The following is a 22253-nucleotide window of genomic DNA, read 5'->3' as shown; positions in this document are numbered from 1 at the left end:
GGGGGTAGGTAGCGAGGATAGCATGCATTTAAGTTTGCTCTTAGCACGCACTGGTTGGTAGCCGCACGTTCGGTCAGAGATGAAAATTGTCTTTCTAGTGGTTACCGCATTCTGGAATCTCACATCAGCATGTGCGTCGATTTTGTACTCAGCAAATTTGAGATCTTATGCCGACGCAGCTGAGGTGAAGCAATAGATTACCATGGACAGCCATGTTACGAATAAGATACGGGACTTCCCGTAGTGCATGCCTTCCTTGACGTGGTGGATATAAAAGCCTGTTATATATATATAAAAAATGCCGTATGTGCCGCGCCAGCTACCGCAGAATAGCCCAACCTGATGTTGAGCGTGAATGCAAAAAAGAGGTGAGGCGTGCAGACAGGACACAACAGTAGAGAAGTGGACAACACGAACGCCGACTATCAACTGAAGGGAGCACTGAGGTGAAAAAAGAAAGAAGACACAAAACTAATCTGCGCAAGCTCAGCAATGGTATCAACACGTGTCAGTCGGGTACATGTGCCGGTCTACGTGAGAGATAACTGTTAAGGCACTTAATCTCTTCCTTATGTAAAGTTATGGAACGCTGACTCACGCGCGCACTTCCACCATTATAGATATTCCATTCCTCTACCATAAGACGCGTATCTTCATTCTTATGCCTGTACAATATCGCGCATTCATCTAACTCTGGCGTGCAGTCACAAACTTGGCAATAATGTAGGGAAAGATAAGAAGGCGATCCACTGGTTAAGGAGCTTTTATGTTCCATTAGCCTCTAATTGATACACCGTCCCGTTTGCCCTACGTAGAACTGGCCGCAGCTAAGGGAAATATTATAAACCACACCCATAGGACCGTCAGTAAAACTGTTGTTCTTATTGTGCTTCACTGGAAAAATATCTGTTCTTTTTTGCCGTTTACCTGCTCCTTTTTCCTCTGTACGGCTGCGCATATCTTACCTAGGTTATTGGGAGCAGTGAAAGCAAGGTTAACATCATATCGACTCGCAACTTTTTTTTAAAGCCTGTGCGACACTGAGTGAATGTACGGAATAGCCACTACTGTTTTTTTGCTATTACTGCTTTCTGTAATCACGTCCGTCCCCCTCCAAAACCGACTTCTTTAGGCGCTCAACCACAGTGGCCACTGCTACACCTTGTCCAACCATTAGTTAATTAGCTTGTACAGCATAAACTTAGACCAGTAATATCTGACAAGGAAGGTTATTTCTTAATTATGCCAGATGACATGTTTTCAGAAAAAGCGATTTCAGCAATAGAAAAGAATGTAGCCAATAAAACTCAAGTCTTCAGCAGTTAAGCAACGTGCGGTTGACCTCCTGTCAAGACATAATCTTGATAGGGTTGTCTCTAATGTCAAGAAAGATTTCTTTCACCTTAGAACTGTTTTTCTCGGCGAAGACCCATAAGCAAGGCATTCCTTTTCGTGCTGTAGTGTCAGAGAAAGGGACGTGGCAGGTCAGTGTCGCTAGTTACCTACAGAACTGCTTAGCTTCACTAGTTTTTTCAGACCCCTCCTGCTTGCGTAATTCTCAGGCACTAGTTCAGTATTTGAGAGAGGAAAATCCTGGTGATTGTACAGCTTTTAGTATGAATATCGAAGACCTGTATTATTCCTTGCCGCATGACGGGTTGCTAAATTCCGTAAATGAGTGCATTAAAGTACAAGTGCAAGAGTCGGCTTTTATTGACAGATGCGGTGTTTCCGCGGGAGCTTTTCTAGAAATTATTTCAATGTACTTGAAGTCGACGCTGATTTAGTGGAGGGATGCCGTTTTTCTGCAGAAATCAGGCATTTGTATTGGCTCAAAGGCTGCCCCTATTCTTACAACATTTACCTGAGTAAGGTTGACAGCTGCTTAGAGAAAGCCTTAGCTGATAGTGTTATTAAGATATTTCGTTATGTTGATGATTACCTGATTTTCTGCAATACGGAAGAATTCGATTCCGCTGCTACCTCAGTAAGCGAGCAATTTAAACTTGGAGAAGGAATAAAGTTTACCAAGGGGAATTTCCTCAGCGACGTGTAATTTAGTTTCTTGACATTTCCTTGGTCTTCGAACAAAATCACGTTTGTTTGCAGTACTCCCCAAGACCTTCGAAGCCTTTGCTAAACTTTAAATCCAAGCATTCCAAAGTAGTAAAAAACGGAATTGCCATGTCGTGCCTTAAGTCTTCTCTCACCAGGTCCTGCATGCACAAAATGAGCGCCAGTTTTAATGCGCAGTCCGGCGCTTATTAGAAGCAGGTTATCCTAGTGTAGCAGTGGCCACTGTGGCTGAGCGCCTAAAGCAGTCGGTTTCGAGGAGGACGGACGTGACTACAGAAAGCAGTAATAGCAAAAAAAGAGTAGTGGCTATTCCGTACATTCATTTAGTGTCACACAGGCTTAAAAAAGTTGCAAGTAGATATGAGGTTAATGTTGCTTTCACTGCTCCCAATAAGCTAAGTAAGATATCCGCTGCCGTTCAGAGGAATAAGGAGCTGGTAAAAGGCAAGAAAATAACAGATATTTGTCGAGTGAAGCACAATAAGAGCAGCAGTTTTACTGACTGTCGTATGGGTGTGGTTTATAATATTTCCCTTAGCTGCGGCCAGTTCTACGTAGGGCAAACGGGACGGTGTATCAATTAGAGGCTAATGGAACATAAAAGCTCCTTAACCAGTGGATCGCCTTCTTATCTTTCCCTACATTATTGCCAAGTTTGTGACTGCACGCCAGAGTTAGATGAATGCGCGATATTGTACAGGCATAAGAATGAAGATACGCGTCTTATGGTAGAGGCATGGCATATCAATAATAGTGGAAGTGCGTGCGTTAGTCAGCCTTCGATTACTTTACATAAGGAAGAGATTAAGCGCCTTAACAGTTATCTCTCACGTAGACCGGTACATGTACCCGACTGACACGTGGTGATACCATTCCTGAGCTTGCGCAGATGAGTTTTGTCTTCTTTCTTTTTTCGCCTCAGTGCTCCCTTCAGTTTATAGTCGGTGTTCGTGTTGTCCACTTCTCTACTCTTGTGTCCTGTCTGCACGCCTCACCTCTTTTTTGCTTAATGAATCCGTACCAACTAGCTCAACTTTCTGTCGTTCTGAGCGTGAATCTTGCCGAAGTTTTTTTGCCGCTTACGAAGTTTTTACTCGTCTCATGCTGCCCGGTGCCGTTTGTCTTTACCTTGTCTCCTGTAATAAAAAAAAATGAAGCCAGTTCCATGCAGTGAAAGTTGTCAAAATAGCGAAGCTGGTGGTCGTTTTCTCAAGATTGAACTTGTGTTTAGCGAGATTTTCATGAAAGTATTTTGTCTCGTTGTCGTCGTTTTGCTAGATTGGAGCTTCTGTTCCGCATTCCGCACACTCTTCAGTTACGCGAGGTTGTGATCAAACCACAGTCTATGACACACCTTGCAGCTGTGGCCGGCCTCACGGTCGAGGAATTCTCTTGAACAATTCATCGGCACCTGCCGTGGGAGGGATCTCTCTGCTGGGCCTCCTACTCTCGAACTTGGGGGTTAGCTTGCCTCTGCTGGCGTTTGGCTTAGGTTACCTTTTCTTGAAAGTGGGGGTCGCCTTGCCGCCACCAGCGCTAGGTTTGCAACTCCCGTTCTCGATCCTCAGCGGTAGTGGCTTCCCTCCGCTGGCGCTTGGCTGGCGCTTCTCGCTCTCGAAGATCGGATATACTGCCCCGAGCAGTATATCAAGCGGTAGAAGAGACAACACAACACTAAGCACATACATTTCAAACAAAATGAATAAAAAGAATCAGATGGTTTTCGTTTCACGCCAAACGTTGCTATCATTACTGGCGCACAAAAAAGGGGTGTAGCAACTTGCACGCGAAAAGAAAGCATGGCAAAACACAGACAGAAATCTCACGCGCGCAAAAGAAAAAAAAAAAAACAAACACACACACACTGGGAGAACCGCAGGAAAAGAGTACTCCTAAAGTATGCTCACCAGGCGAAGCACGCAAAAACGAAAATGAGGTGAAGGAATGGCGAAACAAAAGGTTTACAATACAGACTACTCGCGAAGTTTGACTTGCATGGTGTAACACTCGCTGTGACTAACCCAGCTTCGCTGTTTGGCCATCTTCACGGATTGGAAGGAGGGGTGATTTTTTTGCGACATGGGGCCTGTAACGCTATCGCTTTAAAGCCACCGACGTTCGTCAGAGCCATTTGTTCCACTGATGCGCGAATCACGGTGTGGTTCGCACAGAGCTGCTCAGCAGGAACGCTAATATGTGTGCACATAGCGCTCGTGCGCCAGAACGCTGCCCTGGCTCCGGCAGAAACGATTGAACTCTGCGTGATGGTGCGTCCGCTTGGGTTTGTCGCTTGTGCAGTCAAACGCACTATATTATTGTCAGTCCAACGCATGATATATATTGTTTATTTTTGAGATACAAGGACATTGCCAATACTTGCGGACAACTTTCCGTGGCAGTGAAGGGAAAGCTACGGAGGCAAAAAAAAAATTAAATTATGGGGTTTTACGTGCCAAAACCACTTTCTGATTATGAGGCACGCCGTAGTGGAGGACTCCGGAAATTTCGACCACCTGGGGTTCTTTAACATGCACCTAAATCTAAGCACACGGGTGTTTTCGCCCCCATCGAAATGTGGCCGCCGTGGCCGGGATTCGATCCCGCGACCTCGTGCTCAGCAGCCCACCACCATAGCCACTGAGCAACCACGGCGGGTAGCTACGGAGGCAGAGCGCGCACAAATGAGAGCGCTTCTGAAAGGAGTCCCGTGTTTTTGATCCACCCTGGTTTAAGCTGGGAAGAAAATACATAAACACATATGAGCAACAGTTAAATAAGATAAAACACACCACTGAATGTAAAAGTTTACTTATTTTGCGGCTTTTCTCTTCCATGTCTGGGCCAACGCAAAACCGTCCCACGTAATGTTGCGTCGATTCAGCGTCTGTTCCGAGCATCCAAAAGCACTGTGACACACTGGTGGACTACTTGGTGCCGTAACACATGTGCAGCAGCCATGCGCCCGTGGCTTTCCCTTTATCGCCACGGAAAGTTGTCCGCGAGTATAGAGATAGGCACGTTTTCGCTGATGAATACGTTTTCGGAATTATTTCAGAACGCATTTGTCAGTCAAAATGTATTCGCGCAATGCTATAATGTGTAGTGAGTGTCCATTCGTTAACGCTCCTTCTGTCAAGTGTTTCGGCAATTTTTGTTTTTCGCCCGCGAGGAATATTGCTGAACACACACACACACACAAAATATGCTTTTATCAACTATCGCGCAAAGCCGTTGCGGGTTTATCATACAAAACCGGTTCTCTATGAAGCACGCGCAAAATAGTGCGTCCCATTGTATCTGCGTTTTCGCTGTCGTATGTACCACTCCACTGTTTGCAATACCAGGTTCTTATAGTCCCTGGCGAAGCACTTGCAAAGCGGCACCCTGTCTTAGTATTTGGTCCATTGTAGTGAAAAGTAGAAGAAGAATGCGAAGAAGATTGCCATTGGTTGTCGAGAGTGTTCTGTCTAGTCATGTTATCTTAGCGCTGTTGAAGTGAGGGTAGGTGCTTGCTGTTATTTCGACTACCTTGAAGCTTATATTTCGGAGATTGTTTTAACGCGATAGCGTTAAGAAGCTCGTGTCGCAGAAAAGCCGGTGTCGTCGGCGTCGGCGGCGTTGGCCGTGAGCGATAAATCCCGGGAGGCACTTCATGAATAAAGAACAACTTGCAATGGGCTGGGTGGGAATCGAACCAGGGTCTCCGGAGTGTGAGACGGAGACGCTACCACTCAGCCACGAGCTCGATGCTTCAAAGTGGTACAAAAGCGCCTCTAGTGAATGCGGTGTTGCCTTAGAAATGAGCCGTAGAAAGCTATACTGCGGTGTATATCGGTAATTATGAACATGTAATTTACAGAAGTCGCAGTTAACGAGTAGCAAAGTGCGTTTCCGCTTCATTTCTTCTGCGCTTTCCGCACACGCAGAGCCATCTTGCGGCAAACACAGAAGACCCCCTCCTCTGAATGTACGGCGCTGCCCCGACAGATGGCGCGCCACGCGCGCATTGGGGCTGTGCGGGGACCGGTGCGAGGCGCGTCGCGGCCCGGACTCCCTCTCCCCTGACGACGCTTCGCCGTGCTCTTTCACGGGTTGCAGAGTCAAGCGTCCTTCCTCTCTTTAGATCACTATCTGTCTATCTCTCTGCCCGTGCCGATCACTACGTTTGGTTGGCGTACATCATTTCCCCCTCCGAGACACCGAGTTCTTTGGTTCGTTCTGCTTGCTCAGGCGCACGTTTCGTTGCCGCGCCGAACGCTGCGTTGCTCGACGCTCACCGCGTGATTGGTGGGTGAAAAGTCCGATGTGGGGCGCCTCGTAAGTGATCGCTGCGCCGTAGCGCATTGTATTACACCCCTTGGCGGGTCGACGGGAACGCTGTCGCATTCCACTCTTGAAGGCGAAGCTTGAGCGTCTCCAATTCTTGTTTTGAAGCCCATGATATATGATTCCTACTTTTAAACATTGTTTATGTCTATTTTACGAGAAGTACTGATAATATTATTTTATTACTATTATTTTATTTATTGTCTCTGTAGCCCATGCTAATTTATTCATGTTGTTGAACTTTTGTTTTGTATGTATTGCGAAAGACGTTCTGCTGATATTATCATTGTTCTAAAAATTGTAATGCCTTTCAATAATAATAATAATAATAATAATAATAATAATAATAATAATAATAATAATAATAAGAATAATTCAATTTTATTTAACATGCCTAGGAACAACCCTAAGGTCTGAGTGCAGGCACACAGTAAAAAAAAATGCAACTACAAATGCAGAAAAAAAAGCCCAATATAAAGAACGACAATTATGAAAAGGAACAGCTTGTAATCAGCAAAAGCCACGGTGAATTCACAAAAGAAAGACGGAGAAATACACGAACACGTGAGAGTCAATAAAGATAAGCTAATCAATCCAGCCTTTAGAGGACGTGTCCAGAAAAAGGGAAACCATAGGTTTGAATATTGGCGCACAGGTAATCTAACAAAAATTTAATGTGCAGCCTTAAAAGAAATGCACAGGCAAAATGAAGCGATACATGCATAGAAAATACATTTGGGCATAATACTGGCGCACAACAAAGAACATGGAAAGCTGCTAAAGCAAAATCTTGTCTATGGACAAAGGTAAAGTAAATGGTCAAGAACAGATGATTAGTGAGAAAGCGCAATGAAAAAATAAAACTGTACAGCTAAAAGTACAAACGTAAGGGAAAGTGAATAAAAAAAAGGGGAAACGATTCATGTAAAATACATGTAAATGTAATGTACCAAGAACATTGAATGTACCAGGAAACAAAAACAAATGAAGCACCTGTAACATTGCGCATATCGTCTGGCCAGCTGAAGATGTACCAAAGCACACGGCGAAAGAGAGCGCTTTGCAGACAAACACAAGCACATGCCAACATAAACCTGTGAACAGAACGACGAAAGCGAGTGATAAAAAATATAACGAGCAGCGAAATAGGTATTATGCAGATTCTGAATTTTACTGCACAGCAGAATGTTTACTGTGACAAGCAGGAACGAAAAAAAAAATGGCCTGTGTCCCCTTGTCGCCTTCTGTACAATCTGAAGTGCGACATAATTAAGTAGCTCAGCGCAGTTGTTTCTGTTAATGAGCATATGCACAAACAATAATACGAATAAGAAATAAGAATTAGAAGCGTATTTGGTTTATCGCTGTCCGCGAGATCAGTGCTCGTGCTTGGCCGGTACCACCTGGATTATCGTTGTTGCTCTGTTGCATAAATAACTCGTCCCACGACATTTGGTGGAGGTGTGGCAGAACTCGCCAGAACCTCAACAACATCAACAGAGCTACTGTGGCTGAGGACCGCTTGCTCGTCAAGAGGACCGGAAAAAAAGGCGCTCTTTAACCGTATGAATTTTAACAAGGCAAGGTCAAGGTTTCCTGCGGCAATGTTCATCAGAGAGGTAATGACTGCGTTGATGATAATCACGGCTCACAAAAAGCGCATAAACGGGGCGAGTCAGAATCCATTTTCTGTGGAATGCAACATGAGGTTGACGATGAAAGATAGCAGGCAGACGCGAAGAATAAGCTGCAAATTGTTCACTGGATTAACTTGCGCCCTGTCAACCAAGATACGCTCTGTCGGCGGCGATGGACGACATTCTCTGTCGGCTGCCGTTGAATCTAATTACGGCGTTCGCGTTCGACCGCATTTACTGAGAAGAGCAGTTATGTTATGAGCTAGGAAATGGGTTGAGTGTTTCCCTCCGTCAGTCCGTCCTTCCGCCCGCTTGTTCTAAAGAAATGTCGACCGATTCTCATTAAATTTTGCACTCAGGTGCGGAAAAATTAACTAGCGTATATAAAGCTGCATGTCAAGCTTTCTAACCCCTGCATCACTTCTGCCACCTACTGCAATTAAGTCATTTAAACTAGAAAATGGGCTGAGAGTGACTGTCTCCGGCTGAGCAGAATTAATTTTTACGTTGCACCGACTCATGCGCAGTTGGAAGGAAAGAGGTTGGGCACGGCGAGAGTGATGCTGCAGATAAGCACAAAGCTTCGCGTCACAGCTCGTTATCAGTGAAATCTGCTGGCACGGGAAAAATAAAGACGCCTGCATCTTAACGCAGGACAGATAGCCTCAGGCGGTCTTTGGCATCGACTGAAGGAGGCCGGAAAGGTGTTGAAGCCGAAAATAAATTGCCCTGGAGCGGGTGCGCACTCTTCGAAAACGCCAGGCGGTATAAAAGCTCGAAAGGAATTGGCCCAATAAATGAAAAACAGCCCCGAGCAAACAACGTGCAGAACAAGGCATCGCTGGCAGCAGCACAGATCCAAGGTTGACCTCATTGGACGCTTACTTCAAGCGGGTGTTCCACAAACAACTTTGGAACCACCTGCCATGTGTGCCGTGGTGCTTGTTGTTTCAAAACAGTGTCTGGGGTCATCGCCTGCAGCAAGTGTGAAAAGTTACTCGTGCAACTGTTTCACAATGAGGGCTTAAGCGCTTTCCGTGTGTGTGCCTAATAACGGACGCCATTGCGGAGAACGAGACTCCCCAGTTATACCGGACCTTTTACGTGTGCTCTCCAAGGCAAGAGCAGCTGCTGCAAGGCAATGTGGTAAGTCAAAGGTCTATTGCCCCTCGAGTGTCCCCGCCCCTTGTGTATCCCCCATGCCATTGCGGAAGCTAATGGACAGTAGCGTTGGTTAGTGCGTGAGTGTATACTCCGACAACGCTATAGACGATGATGTGAGCCCTCCTGTGCAGCTCAAGAGAAGGGGGCGCAAAGTCTAGTTAACGGAAGGACGCGGTGTAAGAGTGAGCCGTCTAAGCGTTTCTGAACAAATCTACGCTATATGGCTTGTACCATATCAAGGTGACCAGAATCTGAGGTGAGCAACGTCGGGCACGTACTTCGGAAATTGTTTTCGCCAATAAAAAGCCTGAGGCCGTGTGTGGTCTTTGTGATGGCAGGTAGCTACGGAACCGCGGGAGACTGGCTCCGGCACCGTGCTCTCAAAGTTATGTAGGATGCTCTAAGCTTATTAAGGAGCTAGAGGTCATGACTGCTCCCCGCAGTTAAGGAAATTAGAGTCACTGTAGTCTGCCAGTTGTTTTCTTTTTTTTCTTTGCACGCGTCATCCAATCTCCCAGACACATTTGCCGGGACGACGTGAATTCCAGAACATGCCATAAATATCAGTGTGCGCGTCAACAGTCAGATATGAAGCTGCGAATTACAGCGCACGCGACAAGAACCGGAAACGACGATGTCTATGTCGTTTCCTTTCCTTGTGTCGGTGTGCGCTGTAATTCACAGTAACACGGAACGCCAACAAGCCCGGTCTGTTGCAAATATGTGAAGAGCCGGCGTTTAAGAAAAGGCTGGGGTGTTCGAACTGCCCAAGTCACATAGTATTGGGAGATCAGCTTCAGCGTCAGCAGAAGTGAAATCGGGGTCAGCAGAAGCGACAGTAGAAATGATAGATCAAATGAAAGGCGCGTGGGCGTATTCATTACGTGACATAATACGGGCGTGTTCTCGAAACGTTGCGGAAAATTTCAGCCATACAAGTTGCTGGTGGCACCTGCCGCCTTTTAAATGCAATTAAAGAAACGACAGAATGATACGGAGACGAACGTATGTACCAAAATACATTTATTCGGAAACCGCGTTGAGTTCAGTGGGTGTGGCGTTTGCGGTGGGGATGTGCTTGGATGATTTGGTTTCCCAGCTCAACATTTCTGTTTCAGAGATGAGGGTGAAGTACACAGTGAACACTAACTTGCCACACCAGTAAAACTGTTTTCAGCTGCTGTCACTGTTCTTTAGAGAAGGGACTAAGAACGCCATATGTGAAGCGAGGTGTTGTTTCTTGCATTAATATAGGGGATGGGGTGGTGGGGTGATAAAACCCTACACTTGCAATGTTCGTGCGAAAGTCATTGCCACGTAACTTCCACAGAGTGGCTAGAAAATACAGAGAACGTGTCTCACTTCATGTGGAACAGAATTTCAACTACATGCACTCAGTCGAACAGATAAAAGACAAATCAAACAAGAACCACACTGTGTGCCGCTTATATGTACTCCTCCTGTGCGATGGTTGGCACAATTTACGAAATCGCGAATTATTTAGGAAAATATAAAACGCCGCAAAGTACAGGTGCGTTAATAAGAAACGCGAACTCCAGACAATGCTGTCTGAGAGAAGTGCTGCTCTTTCTAACTGACGATTCTGAAAGGTTAGGCTCTAGTGTGACTAGGCCGTTGGGTTAGATACTGTTCACGCGCGCAGATTTCGAAACTTGCTCGTAGAGGGCGTGGCAATACTCTCGGACCGCACGCCCAAGTGTTCGCATTTCTTTTCCCCCAATAGAGTTGAGTATTCAAAACATGAATAAACATCTATAATGTCACTAATTTCAGTCAACAATTGAATAGTAAACTTCTTCGGTGTACACTTGTCCAGTTATTTAGTCACTGAAAAGTGCTATGAAAAGTTTCAGTGAAGTTGTTACTTTTCCAATCGATAACACATACAGAACCGCCTTTCTCAGAAGAACACTTTCGGTGAGTTGCTCGAGCACAAACGAGAGAGAGAGAAAAAAAATACTGATATAGTACACACCGACGAAACAGCGATGTACAACATGTGCTTCTTGGACAGTGTCACGTACTTTTCATTTGCTTCGAACACATAGGGGCACAATGAAAGCAGTTGTCGAGCTCTTGCCAGGAGGAGAAAAACGGCGGCCTTTCCCTGGGCAGAAAATGATTCAGCCTCAGTACTAAAGGGCCGATGATCCCGTGCAGAGAAAAGGAATTTGTTCAGGTAACTCACTCAGTGACCTTTTTTTTTTTGCCATCAACAACTCCTAAAACATCTATGACCAACGACAGACCTTCTAGGGCCGATGAATTTATCTACACTGCGCTATTTATAAAACAGTCTTCTATATAAAATCTCTGCCTCTCCAAGACGTCTGCTCCAGTAAGTAGTTTTTTTTTCTCCTTCTGCAACTACAACAGCTGGCAACGACAACAGCTCCACAGAAAAATACTCTGACATATAGCGCTACATACAACATATGCATATACAACTTTCTGCATATAATTTACACAAGTCTCTCAAACAAGTTTTTTTTTTTGTTGCTTTCACATTTTGCTGGCTACCGGTGCTCGCAGCGCAGAACACCGAGAACACTAGCGAAAAAGAAAAGTTCGGTAGCTTGACGTTTTTCTTTTCGCAGCTGTAGCCGCCGAACTTCTGTGGCTGACAGGTCCTTTCACGTATGCCAGGGCTGCTGCTGATCCTCGTCAGGCAGGCGCGGTGCGCTATTGCTGAAAATTTGATGTGTTACTTTGCGTAGGTCTGTTTGTTTGGTGCTCGTAACATCGCTCAAAGAAAGCAAGGTGGAAGATGTAACCTTACGTAGCACTTTAGACATCTAAAAATAAAGCTGTTTTTCACTAAGTATGCCACTTTCGTGATTTTCGTGCCACATAGCCGCAGGAACATGAATGCGCGCAGTAAAAACCCAAGGTTTGCCACGAAAATTCGGAGGAACTTTGCTATTCTTGTCTGAGTAATTTATGATATTCTAAGTGGTAGCGACTACTCACTAACACAAAGCACCTTTACGCTAGCGTGTATAACAAGTGTATTGAATCAATCTTCTAATGCTTATGTCTGCACCAGTTTGAATGTTAGCAGGCGGCTTTCACTCTGATAAAAAATATCTGTACGGTTTTATTCTACTACAGCTGATACTGAACTGTATTAGCTGATGCTTGTGTTTCGAAAGTTCTAACCTGACGTGCTCCCACCACAGCTGCCGTATTGGCGAGATGAAGACGATAGCGATAGCATCATTGGCGACGCTTAGAAATACTGTTTCTTTAGGCATTGTGTGCAGTAACCTTACTAAAGTTCGTGCCTTTATTTTTCATTTATTAGCCAACTAAAATGCTTTCATGGGAATCTGTGCTAGAACAAATCACTGCGCTTCCTTGAATCACTACTATTGTTAAGAAATATTTTCTGTCCTTTTCTGTTCATTTTCTAGGCATGTTTTTCCACACCTGGGCAAAACAATTCAGAAAAACATAGTCACGCTAAAGTTCCTATGGAGGTTGCAATTTGTCTGATCTTAACATCGAGAAATCTGAATGCCAAAAATTGCCTGCTTCTGTCGCACCAAGCTAAAGAGGACAGTTCTGAGTGCTGTCGGCAATGGTCAGGCGTGGTGGCCAAGCACTGCTATAAAAGCACTTGAACTATGCGGATAGACGTAGCAGGCACAAGAAAAATACGCAGTGTGTTTGTTTTGCGTTCATGTTCTACGGCTACATCATTCATTGCGCAGGCTGTTTTCTTATACCTTGTGTTACATTTGAGACTGAAATACGTGCGTAATATTTAAAGATAAAAATATTAAGTAGGCGGTGACTTTTCGCACACTCTGTACACATAGGCCTGCTTCCACTGTTTCTTGATTTCTCAATGTCTCATTTTGTGCGCCATACTGTGAAAACGAGCACGAATTATTGCATATGCGAGACTTACAGACCCACGTTCGTTTACAATCGGTTCACGTAGATCTAAGCATCGTGTATCACTGCACCGCGCCTGTATTTGGCGTTAGTTGAAGTCTAACCGTTCGCCGATGGCGTCGTTTAAAAAAAATATCAGTTTACGTCAACATCACATTTCTGTTACGTTCAGTGTTCCGCGCTGCGGCACTTATTTGCGGGAGGGAAATGTACGGTTGCGTGCATCATAACATGTGTATATTTCTTTTTTTTTTCTCTTGAGCTTGTGGCAGTAGTGTAGAAAAAAGAAACCAAAACCACACATTTGCTCTGTTTCTCCGACCTTGATAGGCACGTGTAACATACGACATGAAATTGCAGTGCTCGGTGGACGTCAACACATCAGCCTTGGTAAAGTCTGTTCAAGATTTTTGGTTATCTCAAGGACATCGCAATCATTTATGCAGCACTGGTAAGCATCACGACAGGCTGCTGCAGTATCGTCTCTTGCTCCAGATTATGCGGTCTATCGGAGGAGGATACCTATGGCAACCGTGTATCACTTCTTGTTTACTACACAATGCTTCAGTGAAAGAAGAATTTGCATCAGTGCGTTCGAGCCCCACAACGTGTGCTTCAAATGGTGCCAGCAGAAAGTTTCCCAATTCACTGCAGCGCATGTAAACCTAAGATAGCAGCCAAAAATATGATACGAGTTCTCTATAGGAGAAGTACTTTTAAGGCAAGATGGGATTTTTCACTGATTTTCTACGATAAGCGCCTCCTGAATTTAAGCGTGATGCATACTCAGCTTACGCAGATCCAGTGGGCGCGTAAGAATGAGAATGGAACAGAGGGCCTAGAATTTTCTTAGCTACAGCGATGTGAAGCCAAATGGACGGTGAATTAAGGGTACGCATAGAGGAACTGAATTCTTGTCCTTTTTTTAAAACGAAATGCAGAAATAACAAGGCAAACAAATGTGGGCGACAAGACAACTTCTAGCCGGTGGAAGCCTAACACACGCCTTTCGGATTACGCGCGCGATGCGTTACCATCGAACCACCGCGTCGGGCTTGCTCCCGTCCATGTTATAAGGTATTAGTGCATGCGTACTAGATCTAGCTTTGGGAGTGTTAGCCTGCACCACTCATGGCCACATGCTTCAAACATTAGTGTTTGAAAACCGCGCTGTCGGACCCGCGACACGAGGGCGCAGGTTCAATCCGACGGGCACGGAGCGCAAGAACACTCAAGCGCCATGATTTTTGGGGTGCCATTAAGAGGAAGCTTTAGCTCGGGTGCTCCTATCTAAATACATGTAAACGGAGAATTCGTTTTTCTTGGCAACTACTACACCAAATTTGACGAGGTTTGTTGTATTTAAAAGAAAAACTTAAACTCTAGTGACTGTTGCTTTCGAATTTTCGAGTTAGGTTGTCAATTTTTTATTAAAAATTGGCAAAAATCGAAAATTTTCAAAAAACAAACCTATCAAGTTTACAACTCTGTAACTCAACAACGAAAAATGATAATACAATTCTGTGAATTGTATCTAATAGTACATCTAAAGCGGACCAAATATGTTACACATGAATATAAAAAAAAATTGGTAATATGGAAATACAGATTTTGCAGAACCCTTGTAACCAACGTAACAAATTCACGTAAGATGTGAAATGACATATCAAATTTGTCCGCTTTGAATGATCTAATGGATGCCGTTTACAGAACCGCGATATCAGTTCTTTATGCAGAGCTACAAATTTGTAAACTTCGTGCTTCTATATTTCTCAAACGGTCAAATATTTGAAAATCGTTTTAAGAAAATTCAAGCCCTAAATCGAAATTTCGCTTCCAACAGTCACTAGAATATAACTTTCTCTTTCAAATGCAACATATGTTATTAAAATCGGTCCAGGGGTTATCTCATAAAAAGGTTTTTGTGTTTTACATGCATTTTAATAGGCCGCGTCGGAGTTGGGCCCGAGCTAAAGCTTCCTCTTAAAAAAAAACCGGGCGGTAGAGGTTTATCCGGAACCCTACGCTACGGATTTGCTCAAAGCACAGTTGCAGGTTAGGAAACCCAAGAACTTAATTCAATGTTAGTGCTTGCCAACGCTGCTAGTGAAGTTAAGTGCCAAGCTTTCGCGTTCAGCTGGAAAAGAGGTATCGGGAACAGAAATACGCCATCATGTAATGCCGCTGAGCCTCGGAACCTGTGTCTTGCCTGCGCCATATGGTGGTTGAAAAATGCACAACTCGATAGTACGCTGCATGCTTGTTTTCTGCGGCACAAAACGTCAACCATGGTTGCTTCCGCAAGCCCTTTCCATGCTTTTCTTCGTGCAAGTGCACCGATTTCTCTATGCGTGATTTATGAATTGAGCCTGTTGTCCTTTCTGTGAAAAAAAAAACTTTCAGCTAATCAATAGTTTTGATCGGTGGTCTGCAATTATACCACCTGTTTGCTAGTAAATCTCGCTGGCCACGTGAATTGCTGCCATTGATTCGGTCTTATACCCCTCAAGCATGACAGCTATTTAAAGTGAGACACCTAATGCCTGAACCTGCGGCCACTGTCCGTCCTCGACCATTCTTGATACTTTTGGAGACAAGAGGTAAAGCGCGATGAATTTTCTCAAAGGTTGCAACAAGCTCTAAGGCGGAGCACCAGACCTTCATCAGTGAGATGCGGCGGTAACGCGGTGATAAAAGACGTCACGTACCTCTACAAAATAATTTCCAAAGTCATGTCTCGTCCCTATATTAGATAGTGCTTCGGTTCGTACTAAGAAAATGGCGTGCAGCTTCAGGCCTTTCTGCAGTAGAAAATGCTTTGTTCAGTGCAAGCAAATGACGCTTATGTTACTTAATCACTGCTCTGATTATGTTCAGGGCCTTGTCACCACCAAACGATGCTGGAGATCCTTACCGTTAAGTTGCACACGGTTGCCTTGAGTGTGATCCTCCGAATTCTATGTTTACTTACTAAGTGAATTTTCGCCAGCTATCGCTACAGAACTACCCGTTCAACTTTTCGTTTCACCTCTAAAAAGCAACAGCGAGTTTTATACTAGTAGGAGAGCTCTTTTGTTCAGATTAGGGGCGTAAACCCATTTGCCGCATTTTAGAAGTCAACAAACTGGCGTCAAAGGCATCTTAATAAGATACCCAATTATGGAATGCAGCGGAGCAAAAGGCGATGAAGTCGCTTGAACGCCGAATACGATATGCTACGGCTCATGCGCTTATTTTTGTGAGCAAGCGAGTAACAAGCTGACGTTGTATGACTTGCCCGGATACAGTGTTGACTCGGCGTGTGTGTGTACATCCACCAAGGCACGAATGATCCGTGTGAGGCACGTTCGGTGGAGCAAACAACACTAACGATTCCGCTTCTTCACTATTCCCATTCTTTCCGCTAAGACAACTTTTGTTCGTTCTTTCTTTTCCTCTCTTTTTATCGAACCGGCATGCAGGAACGAACAGTTATACAATGAATAGGGTAACATTCAGTGCCTAGAAACATGTGCACGAAACACAGCAGCCCTGAGGCGTTCACTAGTTTGACACAGTGTCTACAAGTGTGTGCGGAAGAACTTGCATACGACACAACACTGCAATTATCGTATGAGGCCACACTTGTGCTTATGTTTACGGGTACTCTTTCCCATTTCGCTTTGGCGCCGGTGTAAGTGAATGCCATTGACGAAACATGCGCGGTCGTCGTCGCCAGATACAAAATACGTGGCCCTGTGCTCTAGAAGTATAAATCTCGTAATACCTTAACATTTTCTTAGGGGCAAGTAACCGACTAAAGGAGCTTCCCTGAAGCTTCGCGCGTCCTGTATTATATAAGCAAGGAGAATGACAACAGACTAGTCCCTAAGTAAAACAAGGACTACGCTTTGCTTCTGTTCAGTCTTCAGGAAAACGACAGATAGGCCCTTTTCCATGGTCATCAGGGTGACTGAGACGACCTTATAATTTTTAATGAAGGGTGATATATACAAGTAGCACAAATTTCTTATTCTGTTCAACAGTACAAAAATGCCTTTACTGCGTTTAATTCTCAGTATTCTACGCCAGTAACCAACGGGTCTCACATCTTCAAAAAATATTCTTCTGCAATATTACATCAGCTTTAACGTAGCCAGTGGTCTCGGCTCACTAGTGGACGCACCATTTGATCTCACTGACGCGTTCTGGCCTTGACTAAGTTGAAAGCGGTCAAAATAAGTGGTGTAATATAATATGAATCTTTTTTTTTTGTTTCTCACATGGTATTTGGTCCGTGAAGTGCCCGCGGCGCACTTAGGATAGGTTACTTTTTTTCTTTTATAACTACGACCTTATGTTTACACCGACTCTCACTGCCTGAATGTATTCTTAAGGTAAGTTCAGAACTATGCTGGCATCTTGAACTTGGAATGGGGATATTATAAAATAATCTAAATTGGGACCCTTGCACATGTGCTGGCATTCTCGTCGGCGTTAAAACCTTAGCTGCACAAAACCTGCACATGACCGCGAGCCATGCAAATATCGTACGTCAGTGTACCATTCGGGAACTCTTATTTCTGTCTCTTGAGAGTGTACTTTGGTATCCGCTACGCTATGTGTGCCTAACAACACTTTTGCATACGTTACTCAGGCATGCACGTCTATACACTTATGAACAACTTGTATTACACACTCAGTGTATTCTGAACAATATTGTGCTGACGTCAAATGGTCTATATACATGACGTTTTTACATGTCACAATCAAGAAACCTGTCACCAGAAAGTGAGCGCGGACACTCCTTCTGAACTTGTTATGGTTCTCACTCCTGTCTGCACTGTTGCTGGTACTATAAAGCATACGCAGATCTACCTCCGCTCTTAAATGCTGGAATGCGGCTTTCGAACAAAATAAGAAGCCCAAAGAAACCGCAGAGACGTCAGCTTCTATGACGTAACCGCCGAGAAAATACATTTAGAGCACCAGTGCAGGCTTTAATGCTTAGCGTAGATTGCAGAGCGGATGTCGTAATACAGTACCAAAACACAAGAAGCGCATAAAGATAGACTTCATCTGGAACAGGCGCGTCGAAGCAACGAAAGAATACCATTTAGAGAAGGCTACCATTCTTAAAATTTAAACGTGTCTGTCCCAAACCATGTTTAACAGGAAATGCATTTGGTTTGTTGAGGCCAATTTAGGACGCTAAATTGAGGCAAACAGGTGAATTAAAAGCTGAAGCCTGCGTCAGCCAGTTGGTGCTTTTGTGGCACGTGTCCATAGATGTGACAAAATAAGTTTGGGCACGTCAGATACATCGCGCGTGCTCTAAGTTGAAGAATCGGTGAGCGATACTAGACTGGTCACCTGTATATTTAAATACTGCTGAGTCGACTTTATGTACTTGATGTAGCAAGTTCGAATGGGCAGAAACATGCCGTTGCCTATCTCCTGACAGGCGAAATAGATATAAGAAATCTTTATTTACTCCTGAAGTAAAGATGCCAGCTGCTATTCCTCTAACATTATCGGGGTCTTACCTATGTAGGTCGGGCCTGTACTTCGATAGCAGTTTATCCACATGCCTCGACAAACGAAATTAGGTTCCAGTACGCATATATATTTTTTCGCGGTTACTTTGGTGACCAAATTGCTTCTTACTATTGTGCATTCCTGCCCTTCTACCTTTCAAGAAACGTTAGCATGATTTATCGCTCATGGCACATGTCGTTTATTAAAAAAAAAAAAATAGGCAAAGTTATGCCCTTTGTTTTCGTAGCGCGAGGGGTTTAAATCGAAGGAGAACTCATTTTTCATGAATATCGACAATAGATGAAAGAGGGTACATAGACGACGGTGGTTTCCTTCTTAGCATCAGAGAGCAAAACAAAACAAAAACAAAACAAAAAAAACAAAGAGAAGGAAAATTTTCTAATTTTATCATCCTTATAAGGGCAACAAGAAGCATGAATCGTTTCGGACTTTTCGTTTCTCGCGCAGACAATTTCGCCGGTCGGAAACTCCAACACCAAATCAGGATCCGGCACTTCACGACGAACATTGCACGTGCGCCGCCTCCGAAGCGGTCGAGTACCGGCAGTCTCCGCAGGCTTAGTGCTATCGGTGAGTGGTTTGCGACGACGTTATCTCCGGTACCCGGTGAGCTTCTGGCTGAGCAGGTACCGGTCTCTGCGGCTGTCGACAGCCTCTATGTATGACCGGCGTACGCGAAACATGCCGGTGTCGGCCTGGTAGAGCAGGGTGTCTAGAATCTCCTCATGGCTGATTGTCTTTGTTGGGAGGACCACCTAAAGAAAAAAAAAAAAGAAACACGTCGAGGAAAGAAACGCGTGAAGGCGAACTCGAACATGCATGTTCAAAGTACTCCCACTGCGGATGCAGTGGGAGTACATTGAACATGCATCTTCACGTTCGAACAAGCGCAAGTTCCGTCTGCTAGGCTTTTTCAACCAGCATGACACAGCCCCTGGCACGATTAACTGGGTGCGAGCTCTCGGCTAATCGGAGATAACGGCTTCCAGTGAACTTGGTGTGCATGCGCTACTCTTGCTGATCTCGTCGCTTCCAGCGGTTAGAAGGCGCTGACCGGTCGGCCAGTCGCCGCTCGCGCATTGCCGTTAAAGAATCGGTCGACTGTACATGAGATCATTTATTGTTCTTGGTGAGTACATTGCTTTGTAAAAATTAGTTACTTTGATTTTTTTTTCACTCCACAAATGTGCAACACCTTGAGGTGATGGCTGATAAATGAGAGGCACTGTTGCAATAGTGCACGGGAAGACTTATTCCATCTGATTGTTGTAGTGCTTCATCGACGGTTACCCGCTCTATAAGGTGTCCCAGCTTGCGTTAGCTAAGCTGCGCAAAAAAATTTTTTTTAGAGAATATGGTTAAGGTACAATTTTAAGACCTACGGGGTTCTGTCGTCAGGCCTCTGATGACCGTACACCGTAAGTATTAAATGTGTATCTTGCAGCTTGTTTTTTTAAGGTATTCTTTAAACAGCTTGACTGACGTTTACTGGGACGCACGGCATATATTGGCGCACCTCCAGAGGTCAGCGTGCTCGCACTGATCGCTTCAAAACTACACTCTGCAGAACATGGAAACCCAGCGATAAACTTTTATTGATCACATATTGCTCGCGCATGGGCTTCAATTTCTGGCGACGCTGCCAAAACAGTCAAGTTCCAAGGATACATTAACTAACCAAGAATGAAAACTTGGTGAGTTGGAGCATGTTCCCGATGCAGCAGCGCAAAAAAGAATGGACTATTAAGTAAAACAAGACGAACAACACACACTTCTGACACATGATGGTACATTTATGTGCAATTTCACACAGTGCACATCGTACGCACAGAGCTTTAGAGACACGACTGCCTTAGCTCTGCGCATCTGTCGAACTGTGTAGTGTGTAAGCATTCTGTAAAGCAAACGAACAAGCAAGCAAACAAACAAACACACAAACACATATATTTTTAATTTTTGACTTTGTTGCTGGCCTTGCCAGATCTGATAATATGTAATATATAGGAATATATAATATCTGATTATCAAGCTTTTTAAGCGCGTAGTTTTTCCTCTGCCTGAACTTTAGGTTCGCTGCAGAGTTTAATCTGACTTTTCATACACACCAAGGCTCATGAATGAACTGGCCGTTTTACGCGCTATCGGCGTAGGGCTCCACAAATGGATTGAAATCGCCTTGTATTCAAATATTTCTTTGGTTCAAAGCTCAAGCGACTAAGGGTGAAAATCATCACAGAAACACCAATGTAAAATGTAGCTTCGTAAGCTTTCATGCCACAAGATAAGTGAACATTGTGCTTCTAAAGACCTAATTATTAGACATGTTCTGGCAAGGTATGCCTTCCTTCCTGCTCTTCCTTGAAATGGTAATTTCAAATTATTTCTTCTTTAACGAAATAAACTAGTGAAAACATTCGATACTTACATTTAATACTTACTTTTATCAACTCTTGTGGTGGTATGAGGTAAAGCTTCAAGTCTCTAGTTAGTCGGTTCATGGTGCACTGAAGTTCTCTGGGGTCTGGAAAATATGAAAAGAATCAGTGTTTATTAATTTAGGTCACCCAGGGTTCGTCAAGGCGTGCTCAAAGTGTGCTACACGAGTATTTTTTGCGTCTCACTCTCATAGGAGTGGGGTCGACGCGGCTGGGAATCGTACCCCGCGACCTGATCTTGAGCAACAGAAAACCATGTCCACTGAGCCACCACTGTGGATAGCGTTACAAATAATAATTGCCCATGAAAATTACGGGGATTATAGCATTATTGTGGGACAAACTTACACATTAAAGGTTTCGCAGTAGAGATTTCAACGGAATGCCGTCTGGTCACGGAAAATCATCGTTAGGAAAGAAGGTTACCGACCATAGCAAAAAAAAAAAAGTGTAAGCGTTAGTTTGCGTTAGCTATGGTGATTAACCATCGTTCTTAACCCTAAAGGTATGTCACACCGTCAAGAGTACCATTCCGGCGTGCGCACCTGGTCGGTTGATGGTCTTCACGTGGTGTGTGGCCCAACGAAGCATGACTTCGAACTTCGTGACTTCGGGTATGTTGAGCTCGCGGCCGATGATGGTCTGGAACATGGACTCGGACAGCTCGAGGAAGTCTTGGCCCGCGAACAGCGCCGATGCGCGCGTGTCCACGAACTGCAGTATCATGTTGACCAGCTCGGTCGCCGACGTGTAGCGCCAGTAGTAGTTCTCCAGCACGTTCAGCATGCCGCAGACCACCGAGAGCCTCAGGTGCTGCTTGGCGTGGTGGAAGCAGGCCTGCAGCAGCTCCGGCAGGTCGTAGTGCTCGGCGGCGCAGATCAGGCCCGGAATGGACTCGCAGCTGAGCGGGCACGTGCCGCAGTGCAGGTAGTCCACCAGCAGCTGGAACGTGTCGCTGTCGAACTCGATGATGTTGAACTGCGCCCATGGCGGAAGGAAAGAAAAACAACGGAAAACGAACACGCTCGTAAGAACTCTCGTTATGCATTCCTTTTTCCTTCTGGTCCGTCACTCGGCGCGCACTTTTTTTATTTCGGAAGGAAAGCACTGTGTCCACACTCCGAGCAGCGCGGCCGTCACTTGACACTTTGTGCAT

At 44.7% G+C, this 22253-nt stretch overlaps 1 protein-coding gene and 1 long non-coding RNA gene across 4 annotated transcripts in view; one reads left to right on the top strand and one right to left on the bottom strand.

Annotated features, from left to right (window-relative positions):
* The first annotated feature begins 6670 nt into the window (after nucleotides 1-6670).
* LOC129385064 (uncharacterized) overlaps nucleotides 6671-22253 on the top strand; it is a 310225-nt gene continuing 294642 nt past the window's right edge. Inside the window, exon 1 of the long non-coding RNA XR_008612609.2 lies at nucleotides 6671-19232. This is a non-coding gene — a long non-coding RNA (uncharacterized lncRNA). The remainder of the gene's footprint in view (nucleotides 19233-22253) is intronic.
* rsh (Rap GTPase activating protein radish) overlaps nucleotides 10210-22253 on the bottom strand; it is a 213812-nt gene continuing 201768 nt past the window's right edge. For 2 of the 3 annotated variants that reach the window (XM_050178536.3, XM_055070980.2), the window contains exons 16-18: nucleotides 21643-22075; nucleotides 21101-21183; nucleotides 10210-19417 (exon numbers count right to left, since the gene is read on the bottom strand). In XM_050178536.3, the coding sequence (XP_050034493.1) occupies nucleotides 19253-19417; nucleotides 21101-21183; nucleotides 21643-22075 (681 nt within the window). In that variant the 3' untranslated portion in view covers nucleotides 10210-19252. Of the gene's footprint in view, nucleotides 19418-21087; nucleotides 21184-21642; nucleotides 22076-22253 lie in introns of all 3 variants that reach the window. The other variant, XM_055070981.2, reaches the window with a different exon arrangement.

This window comes from Dermacentor andersoni, chromosome 5, assembly GCF_023375885.2.
Source record: "Dermacentor andersoni chromosome 5, qqDerAnde1_hic_scaffold, whole genome shotgun sequence".
NCBI classification, from domain to species: Eukaryota; Metazoa; Arthropoda; class Arachnida; order Ixodida; family Ixodidae; genus Dermacentor; species Dermacentor andersoni.
The sequence above is the reverse complement of the archived record's forward strand: the minus strand, read 5'-3'. Positions and strand labels throughout refer to the sequence as shown.